At 37.5% G+C, this 16,831-nt stretch overlaps 1 protein-coding gene and 1 pseudogene across 1 annotated transcript; both read right to left on the bottom strand.

The window, feature by feature from the left end:
* Positions 1–361: 361 nt before the first annotated feature.
* LOC148872426 (zinc finger BED domain-containing protein RICESLEEPER 2-like) lies at positions 362–2,260 on the bottom strand (annotated as a pseudogene).
* Positions 2,261–5,346: 3,086 nt separating this feature from the next.
* Positions 5,347–7,037, bottom strand: LOC148872427 (uncharacterized). The gene is made up of 2 exons (XM_088973244.1): positions 5,820–7,037; positions 5,347–5,680 (listed from the first exon to the last, which is right to left on the bottom strand). The coding sequence occupies exons 1-2, from the start codon at positions 6,871–6,873 to the stop codon at positions 5,592–5,594; spliced, it is 1,143 nt and encodes a 380-aa protein (XP_088829370.1). The 5' UTR covers positions 6,874–7,037; the 3' UTR covers positions 5,347–5,591.
* Between the last annotated feature and the right edge of the window lie 9,794 nt (positions 7,038–16,831).

The following is a 16,831-nucleotide window of genomic DNA, read 5'->3' on the forward strand; positions in this document are numbered from 1 at the left end:
CTTATTGGATTGTTCAACTTAGAATTTATTGGATTTTCCAACTCCATTGTCTTATAGGACTGACCAACCTGAACCAGACCAGACTAGTCCATTCCAATCCATTGTCTTATCGGACTATCCAACTTGTTCTATTTGCTTTTAATTCAGATTGTCTCCAACCCAAAACTGGTCCATTGACAGCCTTACTCTTATCTTTTGTCAATAGACTACATATTGGTTCAACCCATCCTAGTCCAATATAAACCATTATAAATGGACTAGGTGCAGTCCAATCTAAAAATAATAATACACAACCAAAAACACATATTAGAAACAAAAATATATGAATAAAGAAAAACACATAGGAAAGAAAACAACTACTTCAAGATCCAAATTTTAACTTGCTTTTTGTAGTTGGAGCTTCTAACTAGTCTTGCCTATAAACCAAAGCTTCCACGTCTCTAGAAAAAATGAAGTACGACACTGATCTACTATTCTACCCCCAATACTGAATGTTCTCTTGGATGCTATTGTAGATATAGAAATTTCCAAAACATCATGTGCCAATCTAGAGAGTTTCGGAAACTTAGGACATCAACTCGTTAGAATCTCTAAATATCAAACTCTCACCACTACTAGGAAATAGTTTTTCTTCAAGATAAAGATCCAACTCTAACTTTTGAATGCCTAGACAACACTCCAGACACTCTTCAGTCAATCATCAATCAAAACAACCCAAAAAATCTATAACACCACGAATCCTCAAAGGCTGAGATGCAATACTAGAGCCTACAAGTGGCCCATCCTCTATATCAAAACCCACATACTCTGAATATAGGCCATGAAGTGACTCTCTAACTCCTGTAACATGTCTCTTGGCAGTCTCTCCATAAATGAGATTGTAGTAATTTGTTACAATCTATATCTTAAACTTGGGGTCAAAGACAACGACAATCGCAAGCACCAAAAGACATTCATCACAATATTTATCAAATTTTTTCTTCATTCTATTTGCCATTGAATGAATATAATCATAATCACTATCAACCACTAAATCAATAAAAGCTTGATTGTGCAAATATCGGGAAAAATACATTTGAGGTTGGAGAAGTAGTACTTGAGAAATTTTTTGTGCAGATATAAAAAACTGCCCCCATCTCCCATTCCTCATCAGAAGGTAGATTCTTGTAATTACGTTCTATCTCATCTAGTCGAAAAAATGCTTCATTCAACTCTGAAGTTGTGTCCAACATGTCATATGTGGAGTTCCATCATGTTAGATAATCAACAACCACCCTCTCTTAGGTTGTACTTTTGCTTGGCTTCTTTCATTGTCAATTTTTTTCTCCTTATAGGGTGTCATCCTTACATATTTAGCACTTTCTTGAATCTTATGTAACAATGGAGATACTTCTCTTAACCCATCTTTCACAACAATAAGATTCAAGATGTGAGCAATACATCTCACATGAAATAGACCACCAAGCAATGGGGGCAAACCCTTAACACAGAGTTGATTCCTAAGCCCCCTAACCATAGCATCATTGTTAGAGGCATTGCCAACTGTTATAATATATGTTTTTTTATCAATGTTCCAAGTCAACATCCTCTCCATAATGAATTCATACAAAGTGTTTCCACCATGGGGACATTCAACTGCCACAAATGCAATAATTTTCTTCTTCACCGCCCACCAATCATCTATAAAGTGTGTTGTTAAACAATAACGCCCCAAATTTTGTTCTGAAGTCCACATATCAGTACTTAAGCTAATCTAACAATCCAAACCATCAAAGTATTTGTATAGCTTCTCCTTTTCATCCAAATAAATCTTCATGACATCATTCTTTATTGTATTTCTTACAAACATAAATGATGGCTGAAGATTATTGACAAATATCTGAAAAAACTCTTCTTCAACTAAAAGGATGCCCATGCTTCATTATCATCTTTTCTAAGTAGTCCACTTGGCTCCTATCTTGGTCAAATTTAAAGTTTTCTGGAACTTTTTATTCACTTGTGCCCAATTTTTTTAATTTAGGACATCTTGGTACATGCCCTAAAAGGTGGCTCATTCCTTTAGAACTTCCTCCTATATACTATTTTCGCAATGTTTACAAATAGCTCTCTGCTCCCTTGAATCCAAATTTATTTTCTTAAAATGATCCCATGCTTTGGACCTAACCCTCTTCCCAGTAGAGCTAGATGTCATAGATGATTCATTGGGGTTTTCAAGAACATTTGCATTTTTGTTACTTGGTTTATCCATCCTTAATGCAATAAGTAAGAAAATAAATTAACTTTCACACTAACATGAAACACAAGAAAGTCTAACAGATTGTTTACAAACAGGGTTGTCAATGTATTGGATATTGCTCCAATTTGATATGCTCTGATATGAGTCCAGTACAAATGGATCATGTCAATTAGGTCTGGACTAATCCAATTCAATTAAGTACTCATGGCCTCATAGGAAAAAAAAGGCTAAAACATGTTTCCTTGCTAATAATGAGAGAATAGATGTTTTGCAGACCGAAAACTATTGTTGGCCAGGTTATTTTCCTATCTTTAAGCAACTATGTTAAAACAATGAAAAGAACAAGAAATCAAGTGAAGTTTAACCTGTTCTATGCTAGGTTCTAATGACAAGGGCTGTTCACGGGTCGGGTTGGGTCGGTTTACTGGGGTTTTCCCAACCGACCCGACCTGGTCGGGTTACCTGAGGTGGAAACCGAAACCGACCCACTAATAGACAAAACCGACCTAGTCGGTTTGAGTCGGGTTGGGTCGGTTTTGGTCGGTTTCGGTTTTTCTCCTGTACAAAAAGGACAGAGAAGCCTAGAACTAGAAGGAAATTTATTTGACCATCATTTCAGCCATCTGAATTTTATTCAGAGTCCAAGATAAATCTTCATGTAAATCTGAATTAGTTGTTGTTCAAGAGTCAAAGATAAATCTGAATTCAATTCAGGTAAAGAATAAAATCAATAAATTCTTCATGTAAAAACAAGTGTCAAGTAAGACAAAAGTTATCAATAAAATAGAAAGTCAAACTGTTTTATAGAAAGAAGGCTGAAATATTTATATTTCAAGAAACTTTCTAAATTCTAATCTAAGTAAAAAAGGACACCTAATTCTAATTGTAATTGCCTAATTAATTGCCTATTTTGTGTAAAAGACTATAGAAACTAGGATAGATGCAATTTAGTTAAGTAGGAACTAGAACTCTAGAAGACTAGTCAAGTAGGAACTAGCTAGAAGACTAATTGGTTCGGTTCGGTTCAGGTCAATTTTGGTTTTCACACAAGAAAACAGAAATCGACTCGATATATCGGTTTATGAATTTGCCCAACCTGAAACCGACCGATGCTGATGAAAACCTGGCCGACTCGGGTTGGGTCAGTTCGTGTTGGTCGGTTTGGTCGGTTTGGGCCTTCTTATGAACAACCCTACTAATGACAAAGGATTGATGAAATACCTGAATGAACAAATCACAAAGGTTAGAGGAGCCTATTGCGAGAGAGAGAGAGAGAGAGAGAGAGAGATGCAAGAAAGAAAATGACCAAAATATGATTGCCTGAGAGAAGAGGGAGTGTTGTCACCACTAGAGAAAGTGAGAGCACACTGAGAGAAGAGAGAGTGTTGTACTACTGTCACTAGAGAAAGTGAGAGGGCGATGAGAGAAGAAGGGGTGCTTTTGTTGAAGAAAGGCAGAGGGGGAGAGGAAGATCGCCAATGGGAAGGAAATACCATTGGAGTTTGCTCAAAGATTCAAATAAAATACCATCGGCGAGACTTTGGGGATGGAACAACGGAGGCATCAATCCCTAGCCTTCAAAAGTTTCCATGGTTCAAACGAAATGAATGGACCAACGGACTCGTTTGAACTAACTGGCTTTGTCCACTTTTGGATCCATTCTATGAATGGGTAATTCATGTTTGGATCGGTTCGATAACATTTCAATTTTAGGCCATCCAAATCCATCCATAACACTTTCAATTTGGACGGAGTCCAACCTGAAACCGGTACATTCGCACCCCTAATTGCAACTCCTTTGCAACACTCCTCAACCCATCCTCAATTTCAAGGATGGGAATTTCAACCTCTTTGTCCCTTTCATCATCTTCATTGTCGAACCCCAACAGCACCTCCCTATCACACTCATACATTGAGCTTTCCTTCTCCCACCTTGAACATTGATTCAAAAGGATGGCACACTCAACTACCAATTTTTGGTTCTCTTCAACGAACTTCTTCAAACCTTGAGTGTTTGTACTACATTCATCCAAGTAGCATTTGATCTATGGTCGAACAAGCGTACTTTTCCTATAGTCCAAGTTGAATCAGATAAGAGAAATGAAATTGAATTGGAGGATGAAACAGAGAGAGATTTCATGGTTGAACTGATCGAAGCATACATCTAATGGATGTATGTGCCTATGCTCAAATTCTTCAAAGGTCATGGAAGATGGCTAGCAAACTAGAGTCAATAAGAAATTTTTCATCAGTTGGATTTTATTTTGAAAATGTGAGGAATAATGCAGGGTAAATCTGTTCGTCAATATTTAATGAATTGTCAAAAAAAATTTAAGGGTACTTTAAGTAATTCTTCAAAAAGTAGGATAAATTTTGTCCATTTGCCAATTCATAGGAGTACTTTAAGTATTTACAACTCAAAATATTATTAAAGTAATAATTATAAACTAATAAAGTATATGTAAATAAATGAAAAATATTAAGATAATAATCATTAAAAACTAAAAAAATAATAACAAAATACTAATAAAAGAATAATTAACTTATAAATAATAATAAAATAATAATAAAATAACAATAAACTAATACAAAATTAAAAATTTTCAGTTGATTCCAATTCCAACTAGACCTAGACCTGTTCATGGGTGGGCTTTGGGCCTCACTTTACACTATGTCGGGCTCGGACTTTGGGCAGGCCCATTCAAATTTGGAAAAGATAAGACTGAGCCCGAGCTCGAGCCATAAACAAGTCTGATTCCAACTCCAAATGGCCAAACAACAACAATCTGAATTTGATTCAGATTCCCCAACTAAACCAAATAGGCATAAAGAATAGGTGATTTTGATTCTAATTCCAAATCCAATCCTAACCACAAATCAAACGGATACTAGGTTTGCCAAATACCGATTAATTGAACGGTTCAACCGGCTGGGCCAATTGTGGTTTTAAAACACTGTTTCTCAAACAAAATTCCCTTTCTCATCTCGTTTCAATTCCTTGACTCAAAAATCAAAATTCATGCCAGATCCATCCCATCGAAGTACAAATATGGAACTATATGTAAAAAGTAAATAATTAAACGCTTTATTAAAGAGACGAGAGTAACATGGCATCCACAATCAACGCAGAAACTACTGTATATAGATACTACTTTAGACACACAGAGAACACGTACAGCTGCAACGCAAACAAACTTATAATTAATAAGACAAGCGAAATAAGGGAAGATTAATACATATTAGTTGAAGTTTTCATGCAACCCCAACAGTACTCTAATAGATAATGTAAATAAGCACACACTTGAGGAAGATTTCTGGAGCCCGTAAACTGTAAATGCGACACCGATTTTCTCATTTAAAAAAGATTGGATAAAATGTCGAACAAATTTGGAAAGTTATCAACGGCAATATCTGAATCAACTGGAACGTCATGATCGCATATATCTGCAAAATCACACCGTAACAACGTCAGCAATTTTATGATCAATTTCTGCGCAGTTATTGAGAAGGTGAAAATGGCGTTAGAGTTAATTAACCATCTTCAGAACAGTATGATTCGTATGATTCGTATTCTCATTTTTACCGTATGATTCGTATCCTTCGTTACCAATGACAGGGTTGTCGTACTGTCGGTTAGAACTCAGGTAGTCTCCGTGGTGATCATTATCTTCGTTACCAATGACAGGGCTGTCGTGCTGTGGGTTAGAACTCAGGTGGTCTCCGTGGTGATCATTATCTTCGTTACCAATGACAGGGCTGTCGTACTGTGGATTAGAACTCAGGTGGTCTCCGTGGTGATCATTATCTTCGTTACCAATGACAGGGCTGTCGTACCGTGGATTAGAACTCAGGTGGTCTCCGTGGTGATCTCCGTGGTGATCATTATCTTCGTTACCAATGACAGGGCTGTCGTACCGTGGGTTAGAACTCAGGTGGTCTCCGTGGTGATCATTATCATGATGAAAATGATCTGTAATATTCAGAGTGGCAGAAATAGCTGACATTGTTAGCACAGCAGGTGCAACGGTCGTGCTAAACATTTTGCCAATTCCACCACTCGCGTTCTGGCCCGACGACGTTGATCCACTACTCTCGGTGCCAGTAATTTTAGTACTGTCTGGTCTCTTAACCGGTAGTACTTCACTTGGTCCACTGATCGCTGAATTCTTTCCTGATGCGTTGACGGAATTGCCAGATCCACTGCCAGCTGGAAAGCCTGGAATATTGTAGATAAACGCCTCCTTGAACATAAACGAGATTCTAACTGTTCCAGCTTGCTGTCCGGTGGGACTTGTTAAGTCAAAACTGCGATCAAGCGGGGTGTCGGTATCTCTTCCCTGCTGCCGGCATGTGTCAGAGATAGCCTTGAGCTTGATACTGGCCCCTCCTATGCTTCCGCCCTCTTCCTGACTATGCAGGTCGATGACAAGTTGGAGGCGGTCTTCTTGGAGCATCCGGTCATTGAGAGAGAACTTCATCTGGACATTCCAGACCGGGTTTGAACCACCGTTGGAATCGACAGGAGTTTTCTTTTTCGAAGGGGCGTGGTTATTGATGGAAACGTTAGCACAGACTCTGCCCTTGTTAAGATTGTTGGCAGAAATAACGGTGATCACAAGCGGCCGAGAGGTCGTCATGTTTCTTCTTTAACTCTATGTATCGTGCTCGACCCGATCAAGAATATATATTATTATACCTGGAGGAGAGTAATGGAAAGAAGAAAATGCTCTGCCTCAAGAAGGCAGGCAAAAGGAAGATGAAAGAAAAATTTGGGAAGAATTTGACGTAGTTAAAGTGGAGAAGCTCGGCTCTTCTTAAAGATGTGTGTGAGAATAGTGTCCTGGACACCTATACAAAACGATGTGATGGACCAACAGACAAAACATTGGGAGAGACCACATGGGTTATGGGTCCCACTTTAATGGATCCCACCTTCTCCAAACCTCCGATAATACCTGTCTCCTGCTCACCCCTATCCCTCATTTCATTTTTCTCATTGAAACTATACTTGATATTTTATTATTTTAAAAAGACTTGTTCATATTTTATTATTTAAAAGTTTAAAAATCAAGGACCAGACCATTGAATCAATGTGAAGTATCAATGCAACCAGAAGCAGGAGTCTTCTACACGAAATATTTTAATTCTCTGATGCCAATTGTAAAGATTATTCACATTCCATTACTTTTAGTTGAACAATTCAAATAAAGAAACATTTTACCATAGACACTTAAATATAATCGATAAAGAATGAAACAATCGATATTTTCTTTTTTAGTAAATGCTAGCCTGTGAGAGAAATGCTCATTCTATATGATATGATCAGAAATGAACTATAACCAGCATGCATGCCACTTATATGCCTCAGCTCCCATGAAATGAAAGTATGAGGCTCGTCCCTGATTCGATGGCTTGGTTGAAAATAGGTTTTTATTTACTAATTAAATCCATTTTCTGAATCCCTATAGCTAAATATACCGTAAAGAATGGACAGGCCCATTGCAGATTTCTGAATTCCAGTACTGCATACTTATTAAATTTTAAAATGTCAAATACCTCCAAGCTACACCAAACTACAGTCCACAACTATTGATTGATTGTGTACATCCATAGATCTGATCCACACCTACAATGGTGTTTTATAGGTGTGGTGTGGACTACTTCTTACTGTAATTTTTTATTCCATATATCTCATATACATTTATATTTTATGGGAGATTTACATAGTTAATCATAAATGTCTAATTTTTGCATTTTATATGATAAATAAATTGAAAAAAAGGCATCAATATGTAGACAACAATTGTATTTTTTTAAATAATTAAAAATACTATTTTAAATATTAAAAAATAAAAATTAATATTTTAAATTTTATTTTTTGATAAAAATATTAAAAAATTATATTTAAATAATGAAAATAGAGTTGAGAAGGAGAATCATTAGGCCTATTCTAGAATTAATATTAAGAGTATTATTTTAATAATAAAATATTAAAATTTAAAAATTTAAAAATTATTAAAAGATTAAATAAAATAAGAGTAATTGGACCAATGTAACATATATGTCTTACACTGAAACATTTCCACATAATGATGTGGACAATCCACAAGAAAATATTGTGGACGATAAATTAGGGTGTGGCCCATCCCTGTTCATGCTATTTTATGAACGGAGACCATCTACACAAAACAGAACATCATATCTTATAGTAGATAGGGCCTATGCACTACCAAATGCCACCTTAATGAATAATTAAGAACATGGGTAGAAGCCAGATGTGGTAGAGGGGGGCCATATCCCTGCCCCACAATTCCAATTTCAAACTCACTTATATTTTGGTTAAATTTTGACAAATTGCGTGATGTGACAGAATGTAACGGGGAATTAACGGAAGAGTAACGTGTGTCATGTTTCCAAAAGTTGAAGGGTGTTAAGAAGATAATTGTTAGACAATTTAGCTAGGAATACTTTAAATGATTGTCAGATAATTTAAGAATACTTTTTAAGTAAATAATTCTTTATTTAAATTATTGCAATTAAATAATAAATTACTCAAAACGGTATTTCCTTGTTAAAGCGACTAGTATCAAAGTGCATGAAAACCACAAGTATAGGAAACTTGCAGTGGGGTTGACAAGTCCCTCAGACCATGATCAATTTTCCATGGGAAACTACCATATGGATTCCCACGAATTTAATTGCAGACTTCTTGGAACTGAGTCAACTGATGCTAGTTTCCCACGAAACCAAATGGTAGTCTCGAAGATGGACCCGTCCCAGCTTCAGTTAGAGCTCTAATCATCAGTCGTGTCAAGGACATTAGAGATGAATCTGCACGGCAAGACGGCCAATTGAGATTGAGATTTTGGAGAAGTATACCACATAGTCTCCCCCCCGCTTTGCATGGTGGGACTGTGAGTCTCGAAAAAATATCTCATCCTCATAATTATTATGCTTATCGCAATTATTTTCTATCTATCTATATCGATAACATATATAATTATATAAAGCTTATATTTAATAAAATTATTAACAAATTTATTCTACATGTACAACTTAATAGTTTCGTACTGTTTTAGTTTAAAAATAATCAAATGGACTTGGATAAAGTCCAAATCTAAATTTGAGAGAGGATACTGTCGTTGTTAATCTTCTGTAATTTTGAGAACATGACATCTTAACTTTTGTCATCTTTATGATGTACATGTAATCTAAGGGTTTAGATTCAAGGGGTAACTTGTTCAGTCCACCTGAGAAGTGAATGTCAAGGGAGAAAAAGATTTCTAAATCACGGGCATATTTATTGTTTATAGAGGTGGGATACATTTGAGGAATTAATTTATGAATTATGAAGAGTAAATGGATTTCAAATGTATATCAGGAGAATTGACTTCTATCAAAAAAAAGCAGATAAAATTTTACCACGTTTCAAGAATTTACCCAAAATAAAAGGAATCTAAAGATCACTAAAATTAGAAAAGACAACTAATAGATGTAGACTTATTTTAATGAAGATTTGGTATTTTAAAAATCAGATATATTATCTTATTGAAGATTTGAATTTTCAAACAAAATTATTAAATTTGTATCTTAACAAACTCACACCCAAATTTTCTTGGGTAGGTGAGCATTGGCCCCATAAAGAATTTTTCATTGAAAAGGGATCAAACAACCAAATGTAGGTGTCTTTATGTATGCATTCATTTGTACATAATTATTGCATGATAAAGCACTTTGTTGCTCCAAACCAATTTTCACCCAAAAATTCTTCGATACTAGAGTCTTATTTCACTTAATGATCTAACTAGCAGATCTACTCCTTTATGTGTGTATCTATTTACTTTTATATGTAATTAATGAAGAATGAAGCTTGAAAGTATTCTTTTTTATAAAAACATTACTAGATATTATGTCTTGAGATCTTTTATCTTTTTAACATTTTCAATGTCAATTTTGAAAGTCTAGCTACCACCCATATCCCAATTAAAGCACAGATTTCATTTAAAATGCTTATGAGTTGCTAAATGCATTAAAACCCTAATTAAACCTGTAGACGTTAGAAATGTAGTTTTTAATGCTACACATTGCCAATTTGTAGGCTTTGACTAGGTCATAGATATAGATATAGATATAAATAGATAAATAGAGAATAATAATTGAAGATATGAATTTCCAAATAATTGTTTTTTAAATGTAGTTGAACATTTTTATTGTCCATTTGAAAAGTCCAATTAAAGCTCACAATTGCATTTAAAAGGTGTAAGAGTTGTTAGATACATTAACCTTCATTTCATAAAATTTATTTATTAAGTATATTTCAATTTTTAATCAACAACAACCCTAAAAACCCATGAACAATAAAATAATTATTCTATTATTGGTCTTTTATTTATATAAATTTTCTATGATGAAAAATCATTTTTTATAAAATTTTAATTTAATAGATCATTTATTCCATTATGCTTATAATGGGTTTGACTATGATACCGAAAAACTTACAACCAATCAACAGCTAACATAAAAAAGGTAACCAATTAGGTGGCATTCATAAAAATTCATGGGAGTGCTTTGAATGGTCAAAGCTCTTCTAGTACCAGGTCTTCCCGGTATCATAGACTTTTCCCATTTATAACATACTAATTTGAAAGATTGTTTTATACTAAATAAAATAAAATACATTTTATTTCATTTTTTAGCACAACAATAAAAGTAGATAACCTAATGGTTTAAAGTTTTATTTAAAACATGGGTGATGGTAAACCTGGGTACAAGTTATGTCATCTGCATTTTTTAGTAGGGGCTAACAATCTTCAAAAGCACTCTAGTACATATCTGAGGCCTGATCTGACATCAAATCTGATTATTTCAAATTCGAATGATGTGTTTATGTAATTGGACAAGATTTGGATTTTCCTTCATCTAATCTTATTAAAGTTTGAATCTAATTATATTATAATATTTATTGACTTTAATATATAAGGATTGATATTTCACTTTTATTTTTACTTTTTTACTTTTTTATTTTATAGGAATTAAAGGAAAGGAAGAAATGTTGGGATTTGTAAAGATTTTTAAACATGTGTATCAGTTCATCCATGTGTATTTGGGTATACCAACCAGATATGAGTGCATTAATAGTGTGTCCAGAAGCGTGTCGTTAAGCACTTCGGAACACCAGTTTTATATTCATAATTTTTGTCCAATTATCAAACAATTACAAATGCAGCAAAATGATGAGAACGGGTTGTATCCACAGGGAAGCGAGAGAAAAATTAATACTTACTAAAATCTGGACAAGAGAACACAAGAGAGAAGTGCAAAAATATAAAAATTAATTAATTAAACTGAGGAAAATATAGAATTCGAACAGTACTAAAAGTTAAATGTACAAAAATATAAATAAATATAGAAATAAATAGATGAAAGAAACGAAAAAAAAAATCTATAATCCAATCAGAGGTAGCAGTCTCTAGATCTCTCCTTTGACCCTCAAACTTCTCGAGCTAGGCCTTCCATCTTGCCTGGCCAAATTGTAGATCTGTAGAAAATAAAATGAAGATAAAAAAAAATAAAAGTAAATTACAGAAAGAAAATAATGAAACTGGAATTGAAAGAATATAATTTGAAACTAAAATAAAGTAAAATTGGTTGGGATTCGATTCCCAAGGTAGTAGTAATGGTGTTGGCGAACTGCAAGTAGGAACCCCTCCTCTTGCTTGGGCGTCCTCTTCCTCTACCCTTGAACTTCTCAAGATCAGCCTTCCATCTTACCTGGGGGCAGAATCCAACCATTACTCAGGAGCTTTTGGATCCTTTTTATAAAGAATGATGGATACAACTGGTATTAGAGAGAAAGAAGGGGGCAGTAGTTGAGTTTTAGCAAAGATATGGGAGCCCTAGGGTTTCTAATGGAGAGTTGGGATGGTTTTGAAGTGATCCTAAGGCTGAGAATAGAAGGAGAGGGCGCCCAATATTATGTAGGGATGAGATTTGGGAACCTAGAAATAGACGGTGGAGATTGAGGCACCTGGAGGTAAAAGGTGGAGATTAAAAGAGGTGGGGGTGCCCTAGTGTGGATGGCTGAGATAGAAGATGGAATGGAGGGCTAAGATCTAGTGGTTAGGGGCTGAATGGTGAGGATCAGTAGTTAGGTGGCACCCTTGGGTTTAAAAGCTACAAAAAGAGTGCCCTAGAATGAGTGGTGGAGATTAGGAGTGGAAGGTGGAGATCAAATAGCTAGGGGTGGATAGGGTTTGCTAAGGAGGAGAAGAATAAGTTAAAAGGCGCCATAGGGTTTGCTAAGGAGAGGGGAGCATGCTAATATACTAGGAGGCACTCTCTTGTTCTCAGTTTTTCACAAAAACACCCCCTCTCTCATTTGGACTTCACACCAGCTTCCCAAAAACTACATTTCAGCCTTGTAACTTCCCCGGTTTTTCACAGAAGTTTCACAAAGACCCTCAAAGGTTATAACAATGAATTTAACTAGGAAAATAGCACACTTTGACTTCTTTATGGCCAAAAATGCCCCTAAAATGATGCTCTTAAGGCATCAAAAAGCAGAGTTATCAATTAATGTATCAATATTTTAATCTTTGATATCATGGGCTTCTCAATGAAAAAAAAACGATGGTACTATGGAGGAAAATCTAACAATATTAGTGATGTTAAAAATAACATGAACAAGTACTTCCTAGAATAATCCTAGTAAAGTAAAATAGACACTAAATAAGATAAATAGGGAAAGGCATTGGGACTCATAAGCCACACAATTAAACTTCAAGAAAAAATAGGTGAACAAATGTTACAACTTGAAACTAGGGTAGCAAAAAACCAATACAGTATATAAAGACTAATACAATATACTACTGATCCTGGAGCTCTTTCGTGAGTCCCAAGACTAATAGAGTATATAAAGACGGGAACCTCAAGGCGAAAGTATGTGTGATTTTTCTACTCTCTAGCTTTCGGCATAGAGTCTTGTATGTGCATGGCTTTCTCCATCACTTTCACAGGGGTAGTTCAGACTTGGTACCAGAACCTCGCACTAGGATCGATCAAGAACTAGGCGCAGTTTAGCAGACCCCGAAGATCCTGGAGCTCTTTCATGAGTCCCAAGACTAATACAATATATAAAGATGAGAACCTCAAGGTGAAGGTATGCGTGCTTTTTCTACTCTCTAGCTTTCGGCATAGAGTCCTGTATGTGTGTGGCTTTCTCCACCACTTTCACGGGGGTAGTTCAGACCTGGTACCGGAACCTCGCACTGGGATCGATCAAAAGCTAGGTGCATTTCGCAGATTTGTTTACCTCGCACTTCATCACCAGCAAGAAGTGCCCAAGGTCGCAGGAGAGCCTCCTCAACAAGGTTCAGAGAGAAGGAGAGTCGATTAGAAACTATATCAAGCGCTTCAACGACACCTGCCTGCAGATCCTTGACTTAAACCCGATGGTAAGACTCACGGAAACTAAAAAAGGAATAACACATAGAGAGTTTAAATGGCATGTAGTGGCCAATAAACCAAAGACATCACTGAATTCCTCAAGCTAACCCGACCAATTCATCGGAACCGAAGAAAAAATAAACCAGAAGACTAACAACCCGGCAGAAAAAAGAAAAAGAGACATTGACAACACAAGTAGTGATGGGCACAAAAGAAGAAAGAGCAAGTCCCCGAGTAGGGGAAGAAACAAATCTAGAAGCCGATCTCCTTCGTGATCTCGCAAGTCAGGTCAACGCTCCAAGACCCCACCTGTTGAAAGGACGAACTACACACCTCTCAACGCTAAGCAAGGAGAAATTCTAATGGCCGTCAAGGACTCCTCCTTTGTCAAGTGGCCTCCCAAGTTGAGGGAAGATCCTGCAACAAGAAACCGGAATGTCTACTGTCATTTCCACAGAGACCACAGGTACAACACGAAGAACTGCAAGAACCTCTGTGACGAGATTGAGGAGCTCATCCGCCACGAGTACTTAAAAAATTTTGTACAGTGAGAAGAGAGAAGCCAGGCAGAATGGCAAGCAAACTGGCAAGGGAACCGGCAAGGGAACCAGAGAAGGAATGCCCCCAAGACCAGCAATAGGCAGAATGAGAAGCCACCACGACAATTGCCCGAGGAGAGACTGATCCACGGGGTAATCAATATGATTACTGGCAGGTCCATCATCACAAGGTGTACTTTGGCAATCGGACGAACCAATTTACTTCATAGAGGATGATGCACGTGGGATCCACTATCCTCACGACAATGCTCTGGTGATAAAACTGAGGCTCAATGACTTCGAAGTCAAGTGCATCCTGGTGGACTCAGGTAGCTCGGCAGACATACTGTTCAAGGACACCTTCGACAAGCTGCAACTCCAAAAAAGAGACTTAAAGCCATCAAACACTCCCCTAGTAAGCTTTAGCGGTGAGGAGGTCAGACCTCTCGGGTGAGTCTCAATACCCGTAGAGGCTGGCACGTGGCCGAATATCACGAGATTCGAGCACACGTTTCTGGTGGTCACGACTCCCTCTCCTTATAATGCCATAATAGGTCGACCCATTATGCACACCATACGTGTGGTAGTATCCACCTACTATTTGGCAATGAAGTTCCCAATGGACTATGGAGTAGGAGTTGTGCGAGGTGACCAGCTCAAATCTCGCAAGTGCTACGTAGCCGCCCTCAAGGGGAAAGCAAAGCTAACAGCTGACATCGGGCTCGAGCGAGCAATAGAGTATGCCGACGAGCGAACTGCCCCAACAGAGGAGACGGTCCACATCCCAGTCTCAAACAATGACCTGGCCAAGACTCTCTTGATCGACGCTTCGATCGATGAGCCACTTCGCTCTTAGATGGTAAGCTTCTTACTAAGAAATTTAGATATATTTGCCTGGTCCGCGGCAGAGATGCCTGGAATAGATTTCAAGATTCTAACTCATAAATTAAATATCGATCCCTTAGTTAGGCCAGTTAGATAGAAAAAGCGCAACCTTGCCCTGAAACGCTGGAGGATAGTCGATGAAGAGGTCGGGAAGCTCCTAGCGATAGACTTCATCAAGGAAGTCCATTACCCGAGCTAGGTAGCTGACCCAGTTCTAGTAAAAAAGGCCAACAAGTGGTGCATGTGTATCGACTACACCGACCTGAATAGAGCCTGCCCGAAAGACTACTTCCCATTGCCCAAGATCAACCGCCTAGTGGACGTAACCTCAGGGCATGAGTTGCAGAGCTTCCTCGATGCCTATTCCGGTTACAACCAAATTAGGATGAACCATACCAATGAAGAAAAAATTGCCTTTATAACTGAGCTCATGTTGTATTGCTACAAGGTCATGCCCTTTGGACTAAAAAATTCCAGGGCAACCTTTCAACGCCTTGTAAATAAAATTTTTGAGTCGTTAATCAGCAAAAAAATTGAATGCTATGTTGATGACATGGTCATGAAGACCCAGTATTCAAATTTTTTGCTAGATGATTTGCAAAGTGTTTTTCAAATTTTACGAAAATATAATATAAAATTAGATCCCAACAAGTTTGTCTTCAGGGTCACATCGGGTAAATTTTTGGGCTATATAGTCAACCGACATGGCACCAAAGCCAACCCAGAAAAAATAAAAGCCATCTTAGATATGAGGCCACCTCACAAACTAAAAGAGGTTCAGAGGCTGAATGGCCGGATAGCTGCCCTGAGCCATTTTATGTCCAAATCGGCAGACCGCTACCTACCATTTTTTAAAGCCATAAAAAAGAGTAAAGACTTCGAGTGGACTGCAAAATGTCAGAGTGCCTTAGACGAGCTGAAAAGATACTTAGCTAGCACCCCAGTTCTAACCCGACTCGAGGAAGGGGATGTATTAAAGTTGTACCTCTCTGCTAGTGACAAGGTAGTCAACTTGGTACTAATCAAAGAGGTAGATCGGGTCCAACGGCCCATCTACTATGTTAGCAAAGTTTTGTAAGACATAGAAACCAAGTACCCAGAGATCGAGAAACTAGCGGACACACTAATCATATCAGTTCACAAGCATTGTCCATACTTCCATACTTCCAAGCCCACACCATCATCGTCCTCACCAAGCCTCTAAGACAGATAATGCTCAAGCCCGAGGTGTTTGGCAAATTGACGAAGTGGGCTATCGAACTAAGTGAGTACGACATCCGATATGAACCTCGGACGACAATCAAAGCCCAAGCCTTGTCCAATTTTTTGGCAAAATGTACATTAAGTACCACAACTCCCGAGCTGACCGAGCTCGAACACACAATGGAAGTTTCAACCAGTGCGGCACCGATCCCAGTTAGAGCAGGTTTGACCTGGGACAAGGAGCCTTGGATTCTCCAAGATGACACCTCATCCGACCAACAAGGAAGTTGTGCAGGAATAATTCTATACGACCCAAGCGAGGTGAAGCTGGAATACGCACTTTGGTTTGGGTTCGCGACATCAAACAATGAAGCAGACGAAGTATTGGTTGTCGGGCTCACCCTAGAAAGGGAAATGAAGGCAAAGCACCTCATTATATGTAGCGACTCTTAGCTCGTAGTCAACCAAGTCAGCAGTGAGTATGAGGCCCACAACCCCACCATGGCTGCTTACTTGGCCAAAG

Source organism: Nelumbo lutea, chromosome 2 (assembly GCF_056320005.1).
Source record: "Nelumbo lutea isolate HS-2025 chromosome 2, American lotus-T2T, whole genome shotgun sequence".
NCBI classification, from domain to species: domain Eukaryota; kingdom Viridiplantae; phylum Streptophyta; class Magnoliopsida; order Proteales; family Nelumbonaceae; genus Nelumbo; species Nelumbo lutea.

Bases quoted from the DNA above. Each gene is read 5' to 3' on its own strand.
- LOC148872427 (XM_088973244.1), bottom strand. From the start codon at position 6,873: ATGACGACCTCTCGGCCGCTTGTGATCACCGTTATTTCTGCCAACAAT. The intron at 5,681-5,819 runs GTAAAAATGAGA...GTGATTTTGCAG, and splicing joins CGAAGGATACGAATCATACG to ATATATGCGATCATGACGTT.